Source organism: Sprattus sprattus (genome assembly GCF_963457725.1).
Source record: "Sprattus sprattus genome assembly, chromosome: 11".
Classification (NCBI taxonomy): Eukaryota; Metazoa; Chordata; class Actinopteri; order Clupeiformes; family Clupeidae; genus Sprattus; species Sprattus sprattus.
The window spans coordinates 5,799,132-5,816,994 of NC_137909.1; the positions used below are offsets into that span (position 1 = coordinate 5,799,132).

The 17,863-nt window shown below is 43.8% G+C and overlaps 2 protein-coding genes across 2 annotated transcripts; both read right to left on the reverse strand.

Annotated features, from left to right (window-relative positions):
- Nucleotides 1-8,534: 8,534 nt before the first annotated feature.
- Nucleotides 8,535-10,329, reverse strand: LOC308372882 (vimentin-like; the record flags this gene model as incomplete). Its single annotated transcript, XM_080848230.1, has 3 exons — nucleotides 8,535-8,569; nucleotides 8,916-9,575; nucleotides 9,867-10,329. 3 exons carry the CDS (start codon nucleotides 10,327-10,329, stop codon nucleotides 8,535-8,537), a joined length of 1,158 nt encoding a protein of 385 aa, XP_080704356.1.
- A 5,094-nt stretch (nucleotides 10,330-15,423) lies between these two features.
- On the reverse strand, nucleotides 15,424-17,203 carry LOC308372883 (vimentin-like; the record flags this gene model as incomplete). Its single annotated transcript, XM_080848231.1, has 3 exons — nucleotides 15,424-15,458; nucleotides 15,787-16,446; nucleotides 16,732-17,203. The coding sequence occupies 3 exons, from the start codon at nucleotides 17,201-17,203 to the stop codon at nucleotides 15,424-15,426; spliced, it is 1,167 nt and encodes a 388-aa protein (XP_080704357.1).
- Between the last annotated feature and the right edge of the window lie 660 nt (nucleotides 17,204-17,863).

The window sequence follows — 17,863 nt, forward strand, 5'->3', positions numbered from 1 at the left end:
TCACAAAATGGAACTCGTGTTTTCATTTGGTACACACAGCCATATTTTCAAAACACACACACATACATTCATTTAGTACACACAACTAAGCATTTGCTGCACACTACCAAGCATTTACAGCACACAGAAGTGCAAAATTGAAAACACAATCATCGAAACACACCATATGAATGACAATGACTCATTGAGCCATTTCTCCTTTTGTAAAATGTATCAGTGTAGGCCTACATTTTTCATAGTCAAACATAAAACAGCAATACCGTTGTTCTCACAAACCATATTTACAATTTCAGTCTCCTGTTCCACCAAACACTAGATTGTATTTACATAAAATTGTATACAAAATGCTTATAGTTTTTCTCAATTGCTTACACACATTTTTTGAAAGCATGCCTCGTTTTCTCAAAACTCTAAACACAAATCCCAAAATCCCAAAACCCTTTACAGTATATCTCCTGGAAAATGCTACTTTGCTTTAAAAAAATATTGAAAGTGTGTTTTCTTCCTCCACAGTGTGGTTCTCTTGCAGTCCTGCAAAATACAAATACTGTGAGCACACTATATTCTATTGATATGCAGTATTACAGTACACAAGGCAAACAGATTTCGTACTTGTTCTCCATCCTGAAGGTTCTAATGAAAAACCATGAAAACATGGTCTACCACAGCGGCCCAAATCTCATTAGAGATAACCATTTTCCTTCTTCTTTCTCCTCCTCCTCCTCCTCCTCCTCCTCCTTCTTCACCTTGTCCTCATTCTCCTCCTTCTCCTTCTCCTCCTCTTCCTTCTCTCTGTCCTCCTACTCCTCAACCACCTACTCCTCCTGCTTCTTGTCCTCCTCTTCCTCCTCCTCTCACTCTTACCCCTCTCCTTCTCTGGTTGTCGATCTTTTCAAAGTTTTCAATAGTTTACCAAACAAAACAGAGGCTCAAGACACTTTTATGGTGCCGTCCTCACTGCAAATTGGTCAAAAGACCTGAAAGTTTAGAGATTTTACTATTTGTGTCCTGCAGGTTGATGCTTTGAGATTTTACTTGAAAATTGTGTGCAACAACAGAACTTTGTGTACAGTGTTTTGACAACAACATGATGTGTAATTGACATCAGTGTGTTCACAAGGAAAATCAGAGTCTAATGCAGATAAGGGAGTCTTAAGTATTTCCCACTTGGGGTGAGCGATTGATACATGACGTGAAGGTTGTGCAGATCGTGCCGAATTTTCGCTTTTTACTTCTTAACGATAGTGAAAAACTGTAATGTATACTGCTTTTGAACTCCTCGAAGGGGCTAGGGTCTTCACCAAATTGGACCTCCGTAGCGCCTACCACTGTGTCCGGATTAGGGAGTGAGACAAGTGGAAAACAGCCTTAAACCTGCAAGTCATTATGAAAACCTTGTCTTTCCATTTGGCTGAACAAATGCGCCTGCTGTATTCCAGGCGCCCTTTAATGAGGTTCTGAGGGAGAAGTTAAATCAGTTTGTCTTTGTCAACTTGGATGACATTCTGATTTTTTCCAAGGGGAATCTCATCATGGATCCCAAGATCCCAAGTTCAACGTTTCATTTGCCAATTTTTATAGGAAGTTTTTTTTTTAAACTTCAGTGCTGCTGCCGCCCCTTGACCAAACTTACAAAGAAGAAGTCTGGTACTTCTGTTTGGCTCCCAGAGGCAGAGCTGTCCTTCCGGGGTCTAAAGGTGAGGTTTTCTTCCGCACCTATCCTGACTTACCTGACCCACCTGACCCCTCTCTCCCCTTTATGGTTGAGGTTGATGCTTCAGATGTGGCAGTGAGTGCTGGGAGTCAACAGTGGTGAGACAAGCCCAGACGAGGGAGCCAGATCCCAGGAACGGACCCCCTCCAACTGTGTCTTTGTCCCAACTGTGGTGCGAACCCAAGTTCTGCAGTGGGGGCATTCTTCACGACTGACCAGCCACCTGGGAACAGGCAGGACACTGGAGTTCCTTAGGAGGCGGTTCTGGTGGCCTGGAATGAGTGCGGATGTGAAATCTTTTGTTGCCCTCCAATGGTCTCCTTCACCCCTTACCCATCCTCATGCAACCCTGGTCACACATCTCCATGGACTTTATTACAGGTCTCCCCCCTCAGGGAAACACTGTTATTCTTGTTATTGTTGACCACTTTTTTAAGGTGTTTCGGTTTAATCCCCTGTCCAAACCTAGCATTCTGTAGTCCCTCGTTGTGGAGCAGGTACTGTATGTGATCTGGGCTGAATATGCACATAATCCTCTGTGTTGTTCCCTCAAAATTTCGTCCGACGATGCAGGCGTCAAAGGTCTGCGCATGAATACCTGCTCCATGCCAACCGCCGCTGCAGACCTGCACCGCTTCTTGTCACTACTGTCAGTATTGTGTTCAACTGAGCCTTGTTTGCTTTCCTTTAGAAGCCGCCTGATCTTCTCCTCTTTCAAATGGTTGATTAAAAGGCATTATGTTCAGATTTCCAGGTACTTTCTTCCTTGTAAAATACATGACCTGATTTTTGAATAGAAAACTTAAACCCCAGTCCATTCTTTACTGTTCTAAAACACTCTTTTTCAATCTGATCAATTCTGTATGGAAAATTCCTTCCCCTCTTCCATATAACAGCATAAAGCATACTATCAATGTTATTCCCAAGTTTCTCAAGTATATCATAAATCATTATATTAAAACAAATTGGATTAATTATACTCCCCAGGGGAACTCCCTTAATCCTTGCTTGAGGCACCCTTTAAATATGCTGGCCACTTGGCTAAATTTGTCCAATTCCCCAACCATTGTGGTGGGGGAGTTCACCCCACATACGGGCCAAACTCCTCACTAGTGTGCCATGGTGAGAAGGGGGGAAATTCACCTTGAATGAAATGAAAAATGTGTGTGTTGAAGGTATGCAAGCTATGCCTGAGAGCTTTTCCTTTAAAATCTACCTTTATCCTCTGCATGTCCCTGTATGTTTAGCCAAAGACATTCCAACCTTCTTCAAGGTCTGCTTTCAGGGGAAATTTCGCTTGGTTCAGAAATGTAAAATGCCAGTTTTTTCTGTAATTGCTCCCACACACATTTTGTCCACATGTTGTCAAAATCAGGTTTTATTGGCCAAGTATGTACAAACAAGGAATTTGACTTGGTAGTGTCAGTGTGCTTATACAGAAACAATACAAACAGTGCAACGGTCTAAGAAGCCTAAAAAAGTATGTACAAGGAGGAATGCCTATATACAGGAGCTGTGAATTGTAACACAACAATAGTGCAAAGAAGTGGAGAGTCCAAGAAGTGCAGGGATAAATACTAGACTGTATGAGTATGACAGGTATACAGAAAGGCTGAAATAAATAAATATGATTGCGGGAGTAATTGTACAGTGGTTATTATAATGATCCAGGGTTATTTCACAGTAGTACAGTGGGTTAGCTGTTCAGTAGTGAGACGGGGAGGGGGAAAAAACTGTTTTTGTGTTTGGAGGTTTTGGCGAACAAAGGTTTGTAGCGCCTACCAGAGGGGAGGAGTTGAAATAGGTTGTGTCCAGGGTGTGAGGGGTCTGCAGTGATTTTTCCTGCCTGTTTCCTGACTCCTGATCTGAGGTGTACAGGTATTGGATGGTGGGCAGGTTGGCACCAATGATCTTTTCTGCAGACCTGACTGTCCGTTGACGTCTATTCTTATCCAGTTTGGTGGCCGACAGTTATTGAAGTGCACAAAGTGCTAAGCTGGCGCAGGAAGTACACCCTCTGCTGGACCTTCTTGATGATTGTGTTGATGTTGGGTTCCCACTTCAGGTTCTGGGAGATTGTGGATCCCAGAAACCTGAAGGATTCCACAGCCAACACAGTTCGGTCATCTCCACAGTTTTAAGCTATTCAGCTTTAGATTTTACCTTTTTTGTTGCGACCGCACCACGAGACCAGCTGTTCAACTTCCTGCCTCTATGCAGACACATCATCATCACGGATGAGGACGATGACTGATGTGTGGTCTGCAAATTTTAGGAGTTTAACAGATGGGTCTTCTGAGGTGCAGTCATTTGTTTAGAGGGAGAAGAGCAGTGGGGAGACACGTGTCGTGTAATTGTGGTTTTCACGTGTATATTGGGTTATCTAAAGGGAAGTCGGAAAGTGATAAGCTGTATGGTGCATTGTTTGTCATTAACGATGATTTTGGGCTGTGCAATGATCACACAGTAATGAACATTGATCATTGACACCTGTGGGTAATAGGGGAAGCTTGCAGGCATTAGTCAGTTAGTTGATTGTCTCCACCGGGCGAGCGCTACTTGAAGTGGGGATGCGTTAATGCGAGAGGAGACTCGGTTCACGGAAGAAAGACGGGAGACGAGCAGGCAGAGAGTCAATGGCATTACACTGGAACTATACCTGCAGGATTGCAGCGGCGCGACGATGAGGAGCCCGAGAGAAAGCAGAGAACCCATCATCAACGCACGATAAGTATCCCTTGAAGGGAAGTGATACTTTCGTCCTTGCATGTAACGTTGCGTTGTATGCGTATCCGTTCATTTGTATGGGCCATATCTGGGTTAAATGTCTGCGTTCGCAGGTTTGTAATTTCTTGATTTTCATTGCTGAGAGAAATTTATGAACGCTGTCATTGGCAACGGGTTTTGTGCTTCTAATTCACATCTTTCATATCATTCCGCAAGTAGTCCGGTCATTTAACGTAATGGAAAGTCATTGAAACTTGAAGTCAGAAGGTGGGTTGCTACGCATTTGCGTGAAGAACTATTTTTTTCTTAGCGGAAATCACGAAACGGCAACAAACTCATTAAAAAGAGGTATTCTGGAGGAATGTCTTCTATCGTAAAAGTAACTGTATAATAAGCACGATTTTTTTCGCGAAAAACATGGGAGCTGAACACACACAACTGCTGCTGTAAACAGAAGTGCATTGGCTCCCTCGAGGGAGAATATTCAACCGGCTGTTGGAATTACGATCTGAAGTACACACCTTTCCCCACTCCTGAAGGCCTCCTCTTTGGCTTGACGACGCTGCTGCTTTATTGTTATTAAAGATGCAGCACGTTTTGGTGGTTACACACATGCCTTGACAAAAAGTGTCAGTGAGTTTGTCCAGTAATGTAGATGTAGCCTCAAAAACACCCCAGTCAGTGCAGTCAAAGCAGGCCTTTAGCTCCAGCTTTGACTCGTTGGTCCATTCCCTCACAGTTTTCACCACAGGCTTTGCAGATTTTATTTCCTGCCTGTAGCTTGGGAGGAGATGAACCAGGCAGTGATCGTCTCAAAACCTCAGGGGGACAGAGCAGTGTGCATTCTTTAGTGATGTGTAGCAATGGTCCAGTGTGTTTTGTTTGTCCCTGGTGGGACACTTAATGTGCTGCCTGTATTTTGGCAGTTTGCGGCTGAGATTTGCTTTGTTGAAATCTCCAAGGATAATCAGAATAGAGTCCGGGTATTTTCGCTCCATGCTGGTTATCTGGTCAGCCAGGTGCTGTAGTGACTCGCTAACAGAGGCTTGAGGTGGTATGTAGACACCGACTAGAATAAAGGAGGAAAACCTCCGCTGTGAATAAAATAACTAACTAATAAAAACTAGTTTGTGAAAGACCCAGAGAAACACAAATATCCGACAAGGCAAAATTCCAGACAATTTTGGAACCCCTGCCCCTGCATTATTTAGGACATGTCCCGAGAAAAGAGGACGTCTGGTCACCCTAGTTTAGGAGCAGCAGTTTGTTGATTTTGTTTGGCAGAGAGTGGACATTTGCCAGATGTTACGATGGGAGCAGAGTTCGGAACCCCCGCTCTCACAGTCTAACTAGCGCTCCAGTGCGCTTCCCTCGCCTGTGTCTCCTCCAAGCTCCACAGAGAGCTGCTGCTCCTCAAACCAAAATCTCCCAAAAGGTTACTGGGTCTGTTAAGTCCCGTGAAAGGGTTTAAGGAATGGGATGTCTAACATTCATGAGTTGTTCTCTGGAAAAAGTACTCATAGAGGGAGTGCTGAAGACAACGTACAAATAAACGTACAAATAAACAAAAACATAAAAAGCACCAGAGAGTGCAACACCGTGCCAGCCATCCGCAGCGCCATCTTGGTTGGTGCGTGAGACACACGTTCGTAAGACCAGTGAGGTGGGATCAGTTGGTACTTTTCAGATATTTTGGCAATAATAGGCATGGTCTTATCTTTCCTTTGAGATTGTGTTTGCTGTGCAGTTCCAGCAAGTTGTACTGTGCATTACCAATAATTGTATGCAATTCTAGTTAAGAAATGGTTGCAGAGGGATATGTTGACCATGTTTAGAAGTTCATTGAAATATGTGGAAGTGGCCGCAGATGCACTAAATCAGTAATCCTGCTATAATGTCCTGTTTGTCCTGCGAAACCCAAATCACACACATACACCCTAGCACGAAAACACTGTCGAAAATGTAGGAGTGCGCTAAAGTCCAGCTTTATTTTAAGTAGCAACAGGAACACCTTCACATCAAACTCATCTTAGCTGTTACTCAAAATGGCTTAAGGAATGTGGGTTCCCCAGACTGTCGGGTTAGCCAGAGCAGAACAGGACATGGGTGCGGTGCAGTGTTTGGTCTCTGGGAATGACAAACAGGCATGGAGTGTCCTGGGAGGAGTGAAGGTCCTTAAGGCCAATTTTTACTTCTCCAATTCTCTCCGATTCGGTCGTAGAGGGACACTTTGGCACGCCTTGGTAACACCTTCACCCAGGTGTCGACGCCCATCCGAGCCCTCGGAGAGCTCTCGGAGAGCTGGTCGGAGAGGAACGCTTTTTTCTAACTTTTCTTAAAGAGTCGGAGAGAGTCGGATACCCTCTTGGCTGTATTTGGCCAGCTTACGGCATCATTTCCAAACAACATCATTTCCGGAATCACACATGTCAGGACCTCACCTGTTTTCTGTCAAAATGTTTTAGTACGACTTTGGTAAACTACAAAGCCGCACCGCTTTTAGCATTACGGCTACCTTATTTTATATAAACCCTCGAAAAGTACATTGCTCCCGACCGCTGTTGGTCTTATGGCTGGTGGCTCGGTGTTGAAAGTGCCTTCTCCAACCAGCTTGAACTGACATCTAACGTAATTTGCTACGGAGTAATGCTGGCAGCTTTTTACTTTGCATCCATTAAATAGGAAATGTATTTCATGTATGTGTAGAACCTATTTAGAATGGCTGACCTTACATAAAACGGCCGTGAAGGACATTTGAGGCCTCAATGAGGGTGGCGTGTGAGAGCATATCATCACGATAAAGTTAGCAGCGAGGCTAGCTAGCTACTATGTGTTTCAATGGATTTTTGGTATAAGCGTTAGCAGCACACTTTTGAGAGTTATTGTGAATACGCTAACGCTTGATTTAGCGGAAAATCTAGTAAACGTACATACCACCTGCGCCTCTGTCTCCTGTTCTGTTCTTGTTGTAGTTGTCGCCCAAAAAAATCGCTACAAGCACATCCTCTGCTAATAACTCAAACTAGTCCAGCTCCACCATCAACCGTTGTCTGTTAGTTTCCATCGTTCGCTGTATGTGTGGAATGCTGGGAGGAGGTATTTATACAATAAAAGACTACCACACACACAACGATTTCTCTAAGATCGTCTTCTTGAAAATTGGGCTTTAAAGGTGTCCAGGCAGAGGATCATAAGTGAGTGTGCTCCTGTATGTGTTTCATAATATTCATGGTTGAAAAGGCAGTCTCACAACTGTATTTTGAGGTATCAGAATCAGAATCATGTTTATTGACATGTATGTGTATGCATGCTCTTGTTGTGTGGCTGATATAACTATAACACTGCATGTTGATTGGTTTGATGATTGCAGTGGGTTTATTTTTCTGGCCCTTTCCTCAGAGTTTGGGGGGTAATTTTGTTTGAAGTGTGCATGCTTTGTTTCATAGTGACACATTCACTTCACATTCATTGACAAGGGCAACCACCTCGTGGCCGACAATGAGTGAGTGCGTTGTCATAGTGATATAAAGCGAAAAATCACGCACCATAGGCTACATATTAGGTTACCCAGAAATCATTGCAAATCTAAATGTGACAAAAATACCAAAGAAAATAAGAACGTATTCATTTATTGGATCGTTTTATAATAGTTTCTATATTGTATGTAAGATAAGCATATCGTTTTGTTATAGATCGCTACTATGTTTTTCACAAAAAAAAATTACCACCACGATGGAGATACATTTGCCTTCTCAAGTGAATATATAGCATTAGACATGCAATTTTAAGACTGAGCTACATGTTTCCAAGGCCCATGTAAGAACACCTGCCCGACAGGTCTAGAGGGAACCTACATGTCATGTCAGTGACAGATGGGAGGAGGGAGGAAAAACAATCAATGACTTCCAACAAAGATGTAATGGGGTAGCGACGGCCTCGACAAACAGTCGTTCCCACACTCAGTGGTCCGGCGCTGAATAGGTGTCAGCACGGATAGCCGTCGGAGTAGTATGTAGGGCGGACTAGTACTGAATCCACCGCCCGCCCATTTTTTTTCGAGGACGGAGAGGGATGCAGAAGTATATTGAGGCCTTTAGGCAGATTCCTGGATGGCTGGGTGGCTCTCGCCTGTGGAGGCAATAAGCACAGTAGCATTAGTATTTCATTCCATGCTGATTCTAATCATGTCTGGAGCACAACAAAAGTGGTTATGGGAAAGACTGTCCTCACCACAATTCATTTCGAATATAGGTGACCAAATGAATACATTGGTTATGTGGGCATTCAAAATAGCTTTTACAGAGGAGTTCTGGTTTCAAGCTGTAACTCAATTCAGGTCATCAAAAACATTTGTCAATTATATGTTGAAGTGGGAAAATGGTAAGATCCTAAGATACAGACGCTAAGCACGGAACTCAAAAAGGCTTATAGGCCAAACAGTAATGTTGGATGTAGTTAAGTATGGCTGCCTTACCTTCTACAGAGATTCCCAGTCTCTTCTCCTCGCTTTCCAGCAGTTTCCTGTAGGTGGCGATCTCAGCATCGAGCTTCAGCTTGATGTGCAGCAGCTCTTGATAGTCCTGCATGTATTTGCTCATCTCCATCTTGGTCTCACAGAGCTGGTTCTCCAGTTGAGCAATGATGTCCTCCAGCCCTGCCACCTTGTCTTGGTGATTTGCCTCCATGCCTTCAAGTTGCTGTTCCAGAGCAGAATTACTGGCTCTCAGGCCATCAATCTGATTCTGCAGTTCAGTCACCTGATTGTGGAAGGTGGTGATCTTGTCCTTCGTGGTCTTCATCTGGTCCTCATGTTTGCCAGCAGTTTGTTTCAGTGTGTCGAATTTTCCCTTGTACCACTTCTCTGCCTCCTGAACATTGCGAGCAGCCACGGCCTCAATCTCAGCACGCATGTTGCGCAGGTAGGCAGCCAGGTCAGGCCGGTCTGAGTTCAACTCCACATTGACCTTGGAATCCTCAATCTGCTTCATGAGAAGAGCCACCTCTTCATCATGCAGCTTCTTCAAGAACTCGATCTCGGCCAGCAGCTGTTCCACTTGCCTCTCCAGGTCGGCTTTCTGCAGCGTGGCATTATCCACATCCTGACGGAACTCTTGCAGGATCATCTCAGCCGCATCTGGAATTATAGATTAGGTAAGAGATAGTCAGCATCACACTGCATTGTTGTAGAGCTAGCAACTCTAGACATTAGACTCTATAACACCTCATATCTAATATCTTAGTTGCTCTTGGCCTACCACCTTGCAATATCACTTTAGCTATTGATTCATTATTTCTAGTTGTAACAACCAAAGTATAAGTATATACTAAATGATGCTAGCTAACAGTATTGATGGGTATTGATTTGCTATAACACTGATTAATAAACCGGCAAAGTTCTAGGTCTAGCTCATCCCTCTCAGCTTACCTTTGAGGGCCATCTCCTCCTCCAGTTTGAGCCTCCACACGTCTATCTCCTCCTCGATGTAACCCCTCTCAATGTCAGCTGCGCCCTTTTCTGCAGTCAGGGCCTCGATCAGATCCCTCATCTCCTTGAACTTGATCTCATACTCTTCTCCGAGACCACCAGGTCCTCCCTTGAAGCGGCCCTGCAGTGCAGCCAGCTCTGCCTGCAGCTGGGCATTCCTCAGTTCCAGGGCCTGCACCTTCCCAATGTAACCGGCAAAGCGAACATTCACCTCATGCATTTCCTCCTTCTCGTTTGCATGCTGCTGGTGGATCTCTGTGCCAACCTCAACAGCAGACACACCACCCTGGTACCCATTACGACCGCGGCTGTTGGAGGATCCCTTACAGCGGGAAGGAGATGGACTTTGCACCCGCACCCTGCTGGAGTTGCTCACCGACAGGGACAGTGAGGAGCCTCTCATGTTTCTGACTGTTCCTGGTCTTTTGTGTTGCTTGCTAGATAGTAGTTCCACCACAGAGAGAAGGGCCTCTTCTTTGCGTGTTACCCTGGAGCTGGCCGACTTTGCTACTGACAGTCCTGGTGCTGGATCCTTGGCTTATATAGAGCCACTAAGAATCTCTCACCCCTCTTTGAAACTCTCGCAGGGTTTTGACATGTTTTAATCTATAGTTTGCAGAAATCTGTATTTCACAGGAGGGTATCAAAATTCAGAAGATGCTAGTGTGCTAGCAGATGTGTGTGTGTTGGTGATGGCCACATGAAGAAGCCATGTCTTTGGGTGCCTAGAAAAGCACTATATAAGTTCAAAGTATTATTATTGTAAGTATGTCTTTGTCACAGTAGTCAATCTACATCTCGTCACTAGAGTCACTATTGGTTTCTCGGCCAGGGGCGTACTGGCCATCGGGAATACCGGGGATATCCCCGGTGGGCCGATGGCCCAAAACACCGGCCCACTACTAACATCAACCGGCCCACCGCTATCAGGCGCAAAAGTTCAATTTAATTTAACTTTTGAAGACATCACTACTCTACCTTTCTCTAAAAATTTCATTTGTAAAAGGCACTGACTGAGTTTTATACTCCTACTCGCGATCTGTCTGCACACTCATGGTGACCATTTTTCGATTTTTTTAAAAGTTACTTCTTTAATGTGTTTTACAGACTTCGGATGTTCAACGTAAGAAAATATCTCCACGTTATTAATGAACACCTGAAAATTGGTTCTTGCACAGCCGAAGTGTTCTCAGCTGTGCCGACTGAGGTAGAGGGTTCTTACATTTGGATTTGCATACATACACGCAACACGCCCAGCCAGGGCACGCAACCTTGACGTGTGCAGTCAGCCCCTAGCCCTAGTTCTAACATGGATGAGGCACAGCTCGTCGCTGCCTCTGTCAAGGTCTTCCGTCAGTCTAATTTTGTTTTAGGTGTTATTAAATGTCAATCACTCTAGCCTACATTTTATTTGGAAAACCACCGACTGGTGACAGTGATAAGGTAAGATGTGGCGTTGTCCTTGCCAAATGTTAGCTTGCTATTCACAGATGAGGTAACGTTCCCTACAGCTAGCCTAGCTAACGGTATGTCTTAAATTGAGACCGTTATGATCTTGTAAAATAAGCAAGCTGGTGCTACATTGTCAACATCGAGATTATCTATTTTAACATGTTAGCCGTAGTCACTTGCTTACAATCGATGAGCAAGCTATCCATGGTGGTAGTTGTAAAGAGGGCAATCTTATAATTTCTATTAACTTGTGTCAAAAAAGTGAACCAGCTAGTTTGTTATGCTAAAATCACTGTGTTACACACAACACTTACATTATAAACAATGTTATTATGTTATCTAGATTATTAATATGTTATGGTGTTGACTTGGCCAAGTATAGCTTGCGTTTCACAACACTTACATTATAAACAATGTTAATATGTTATCTAGATTGATGATTCTGCTGCTGGAATAAAAAATGGATAAATGATAAAAAATTAATGAAGAGACATTGATAATAGACAAAAAAATGCGATTAATTGTGTTTAAATATTTTAATAGTTTGACAGCACTAATTTCAAGTATATTAATCTAATACGCTTTGAGTGTACTAACCAATAGGCTTTGTAGTTATATGTATAACCATCTGATCTGATAACTATCTGATCTGATCTGATACTATTCATCTAGCAAACTATACCTACCTTGGAGTGTTACAATAGCCAGTATCATTTTATTCCATGTGTCCATCCAGGCAAATTGGTGGATCCAAATGTTATTTAAAAACATGCATATATGATGTAATTTCTTTGTAATCATCCAAAATAATGTTAAGTGTATGGGTATTTTTCCCAGTAGGCCACTGACTGGTCGATACGTGCGATCCATTGAGTGGGCAATGCAGCGTGTACTTAGTGGGCCGCGCGCCGTGTATTGTGTGGGCCGGTCTGACAGTAACTCCACTTTTTCCCCCCAGTCCGCCCCTGTTCTCTGCCTCTGTGAATGCAGTCTGGGCATAGTTTAGTTATTGCATAGGTTACCTCCATCAGTCATATGCAGGTTTTCCTTCTTCACACGGCCAATTCAGATCTCCAGACTTGCACACTCAGGAAACTTCACATGTTTGTTGTTATTAAGTGTGAGACGTCTTTCATTATTATATTTGACCAATGTTGAAATTGACAAACACACTATAGGTCTAGCCTGAACACGTCTGCAGATGATTCAACAGTACTTTTATGGATCGCTTACGTCATACCTGAGATGAGGAGTCAAGGAGTTGAGGCCTTGGCCTCAGTGTTAGGCCTATGACGAAATACGGGGTGCCATAACAGCAGCAATCAGTATGTTTGTTCATAAACTTTTGGCTATGTGTCTATACAGTGGTTCTGTAGGCCAAGGGTCGATATACAGGCTCACAAAACAGCTTCAGACACATACAGCTATACAGCTATGTGGGTGGACTTAGACATGAAGAGTTTTTACGGCTGAGATGATAACTGGACACTGGCTTAAGCCATCTAGTAGGCTGGATGTGTTGAATAGTTTTTATTATTTTATATATCTATATTTTGTGAAGAATGCAATTTTCTGAAATATATCAAATGAAAAATGCATGTGTGTTGATGGTAATGCTTCTAGTAAATGAGTAGACTGGTGATACCTCGTCTCTCAGGGCTTCAGCACTTTTTGCCAAGAGTTCACTGTCTAAAGGCCACTCAGTGCAACGGCAAACTAAAATCATGTCGAATGGATTGCTTACGTCATACCTGAGAGGAGTTACAGGCCTTCTTTTGACAGAATGCCATGACAGCAGCCGTCAGTATGTATGTTCATAAACTTTAGGCGATACGACTTTACAGTGGTTCTGTAGGCCCAGGGAGCACACACGTCAATGAAAATGTAGATCTGTATCATACTGTAAATTGCCTTGAATTAAAGTGTTTGATAAATAAATAAACCCACATTTCAGTTCTCAACGCTGGATCTTTCAGGGTGCAGGAGACCTAGATCTGGTCACATTGTTGTTTTGAGGTGTACCAATTTAATCACAGATATTTCTCCAGTTTCACACATAAATTAGATTATGAATGAGGCAGGTAAATGCACTTTATTGTGAAGCTATGTGCCATCAAACACCAAGATTTTCTTGCGAAAGAAATAGAGAAGGTAATATTGAAATGCTTAAACATTTAGTAAAAACTGAGCATGATATGTCATGCCCTACCATAATGTTTGTTGGCTATAACTTGTCTTGAAATCTATATCTATCACAATAGCCATAGGTTACCCGTTACATGGTTGCTGATCCCAGCTGAACTGCTGCACTCCTGCTAGTCATGGGCTGGCTACTAGTTGACGGGCTAGTTAAAATGCCAAAATTATCCAATTTAGGCAGCTTTGCCGCCTTCTTCTCCTGTTCTTTTTTCTCTTGCCTTTTTCTACTTCCACTCTTATGCTTAAAAGGCATTGTTACGAGTAAAGTTCTGCTGTGCTCAATGAACTAGGTTGTCGTGACCTTCGAATTGGTTTAACTATAGCGTATTGTATTGTCACATGATCAAGTAGAGACTTGACATTGGACAACAACATGCATATTACCCAGCAATCATCATTGCTAATCACTTAAATACCAAAGAAAACAGGAAGTTATTAATTTCATTGAATAGTTTTTTGATAGTTTCTATAGTTTATGTAGGATAAGCATATGATTTTGTTATAAATTGCTACTTTTCCCCAAAAAAATTATACAAACCATGACTGAGATAAGTTTGCCTTTTCAAGAGAATATATAGCATTACATCCTGCCATTTCGTCAATAATAGCTCCTCTTTGAACACAAGCATATCTGAGAGGTGAAAATTTGACGCAGTACTGGAGGGAGCCTGTAGAGAGACGTGTGTATATCTTTGGGCCCGGCTACGGGCCTAGATGCAGCCGCACCTGCTGTACCTCCTATAGTTACGCCCCTGATGTCATGAAACAGACATTGCTGTTCATTTTAAATTGAAATCCAACTCCAAATGAATTTCAGAATGTTCTGTGTTTCCCATCTTTTTGTTCCACTTGGACTAAGGCAAGAAGCAGCGTGAGGAGGAGTGCTTAAAACACAAGTACAAGAAAGAATTCAAGGGCGCTCTGAGAGAGATCAGAAAGGACACGCGCTTCCTGGCAAGGGAGAAGCTGTCTGACGTCATGAAAAGGTTTGTTACTGCGGCTCCAGTCAGTCCTCTGTTCTATATCCACAGGGCGGAAACAGAACACATAGCAGCTTTTGTAATATACTGTATGTAAATCTGGACTTTTTTTTCATTTGTTTGTTTGTTTTTCTATGAAAATATTTGCTAGCGAGAACATGCTCAACACTCAAGTTCTTCAACCTGTCTGCCTTGTTTAATGCTGTAAGTTTTGCGTGTTACAGGGATTCTTTAAGGTCTGCTTTCAGGAGGAATTTTGAATGGTTCCGAAATTTTAAATGGCAGTATTTTTTGTAATTGCTCCCACACACATTTTGTCCACATGTTATCATAGAGTCACACGTTCGTAAGACCAGTGAGGTGGGATCAGTTGGCATGCTAGCAACTGAGTGGAGAGCTTTTCAGATATTTTAACAATAATAGGCCTGGTCTTAATTTTCCTTTGAGTTTGTGTTTGCTGTACAGTTCCAGCAAGTTGTACTGTGCAATACCAATAATTGAATGCAATTCCAGTTTAGAAATGGTTGCAGAAGGATATGTTGACTGTGTTTGGAAGTTCATTTGAAATATGTGGAAGTGGCTGCAGATGAAGTTTGTCCTCCAACACCCAAATCACACACATACACCCAAGCACGAAAACACAGTAGAAACTGTTGAAGTGCACTCAAGTCAAGCTTTATTTTAAGTAGCACCTGGGAACACCTTCACATCAAACTCATCTTAGCTGTTACTCAAAATGGCTTAAGGAATGTGGGTTCCCCAGACTGTCGAGTTAGCCAGAGCAGAACAGGACATGGGTGCGGTGCAGTGTTGGGTCTCTGGGAATGACAGACAGGCATGGAGTGTCCTGGGAGGAGTGAAGGTCCTTAGGCAGATTCCTGGATGGCTGGGTGGCTCCCGCCTGTGGAGGCAATAAGCACAGTAGCATTAGTATTTCATGCCATGCTGATTCTAATCATGTCTGGAGCACAGCAGAAGTGGTTATGGGAAAGACTGTCCTCTGCACAATTCACTTTGAATGAAGGTGACTAAAAGAGTAAACTGGTTCTGTGGGCATTCAAAATAGCTTTTACAGAGGAGACTCAATTCAGGTCATCAAAAATATTTGACCATTATATGTTGGAGTGGGGAAATGGCAAGATGCTAAGATACAGATGCTAGCTATGGAACTCAAAAATGCTTATATTCCAAACAGTAATGTTGGATGTAGTTAAGTTTGGGTGCCTTACCTTCTGTAGAGATTCCCAATCTCTTCTCCTCGCCTTCCAGCAGTTTCCTGTAGGTGGCGATCTCAGCATCGAGCTTCAGCTTGATGTGCAGCAGCTCTTGATAGTCCTGCATGTATTTGCTCATCTCCATCTTGGTCTCACAGAGCTGGTTCTCCAGTTGAGCAATGATGCCCTCCAGCCCTGCCACCTTGTCTTGGTGATTTGCTTCCATGTCTTCCAGCTGCTGTTCCAGAGCAGAATTGCGCGCTCTCACGCCATCAATCTGATTCTGCAGTTCAGTCACCTGAGTGTGGAAGGTGGTGATCTCGTCTTTCATGGTCTTCATCTTTTCCTCAGTTTTGCCAGCTGTTTGTTTCAGTGTGTCGAATTTGCCCTTGTACCACTTCTCTGCCTCTTGGACATTGCGAGCAGCCACGGACTCAATCTCAGCACGCATGTTGCGCAGGTAGGCAGCCAGGTCAGGTCGGTCTGAGTCCAGCTCCACAGTGACCTTGGAATCCTCAATCTGCTTCAGGAGGTCAGCTACCTCTTCATCATGCAGCTTCTTCAAGAACTCAATCTCGGCCACCAGCTGTTCCACTTGCCTCTCCAGGTCGGCTTTCTGTAGTGTGGCATTATCCACATCCTGACGGAACTCTCGCAGGATCATCTCAGCCTCCGCTGGAATTATAGATTGGGTAAGAGATAGTCAGCATCGCACTGCATTGTTGAAGAGTTGGCAAGACACTAGAAGAGCTATAAGCCCTCACATCCTAGTTGCTCTTGGCTCGCCACCTTGCAATATCACTTTAACTATTGCTTCATTGCTTCTAGTTTAGGCAACCAAAGACCAAAGAATATACTGAATGATCTCAGGTAACAGTATTGATGGGTATGACCCATTTGCTATAACACTCATTAATAAACCAGCAAAGTTCTAGTGCAAGCTCATCCCTCTCAGCTTACCTTTGAGGGCCATCTCCTCCTCCAGTTTGAGCCTCCACACTTCCACCTCCTCCTCGATGTAACCCCTCTCAATGTCAGCTGCGCCTTTTTCTGCAGTCAGGGCCTCGATCAGATCCCTCATCTCCTTGAACTTGATCTCATACTCTTCTCCGAGACCACTAGGGCCTCCCTTGAAGCGGCCCTGCAGTGCGGCCAGCTCTGCCTGCAGCTGGGCATTCCTCAGTTCCAGGGCCTGCACCTTCCCAATGTAACCGGCAAAGCGAACATTCAGCTCCTGCATTTCCTCCTTCTCGTTTGCATGCTGCTGGTGGATCTCTGTGCCAACCTCAACAGCAGACACACCACCCTGGTACCCATTACGACCACGGCTGTAGGAGGATCCCTTACAGCGGGAAGGAGATGGACTTTGCACCCGCACCCTGCTGGAGTTGCTCACCGATAGGGACTTCTGGGAGTATGAGGAGCCTCTCATGTTTCTGCCTTTTGTGTTGCTTGCTAGATAGTAGTTCCACCACAGAGAGAAGGGCCTCTTCTTTGCGTGTTCTCCAGGAGCTGGCTGACCTTGCTACTGACAGTCCTGGTGCTTGATCCTTGGCTTATATAGGGCCACTAAGAATCTCACACCCCTCTTTGAAACTCTCGCAGGGTTTTGACATGTTTTAAATGTGGATCATGACACCCCATTGGAGGGCCTGGGCTGCACATCTCATTAGCTTGCACTGCATTGTTAGTGGCACGGCACGCAAAGCCTGCGCGGCCTTCACAACCTGATGCTACATAGCAATGTCGGTGCGTGTGCCTACCATTTTACACTCTCCTCTCATTCTGAGCAGCCACTGGGATGCCAGGGCATCTTCCTGCAGCACTGGGAAACACTGACGTGCCTCGACAACAAACCCTGATCTCAATACACATCTCTGACCTTCCCACATGAGCAGAGCATTCCCTCTTCCGTCGAAATAATCAAGATGTCAGACACTATTTCAAAAAATATCTGTGTTTGCATGATAACACTGATAAGTTGAACTTGAGGAGACTTCTGGGTTTTTTACACTCAATCAGCTGTCTACTATTGAGTATTTTAAAGAGGTGTTTGTTAGGTCTTCACTTATTGCTTTTCGGTGGAAAAATA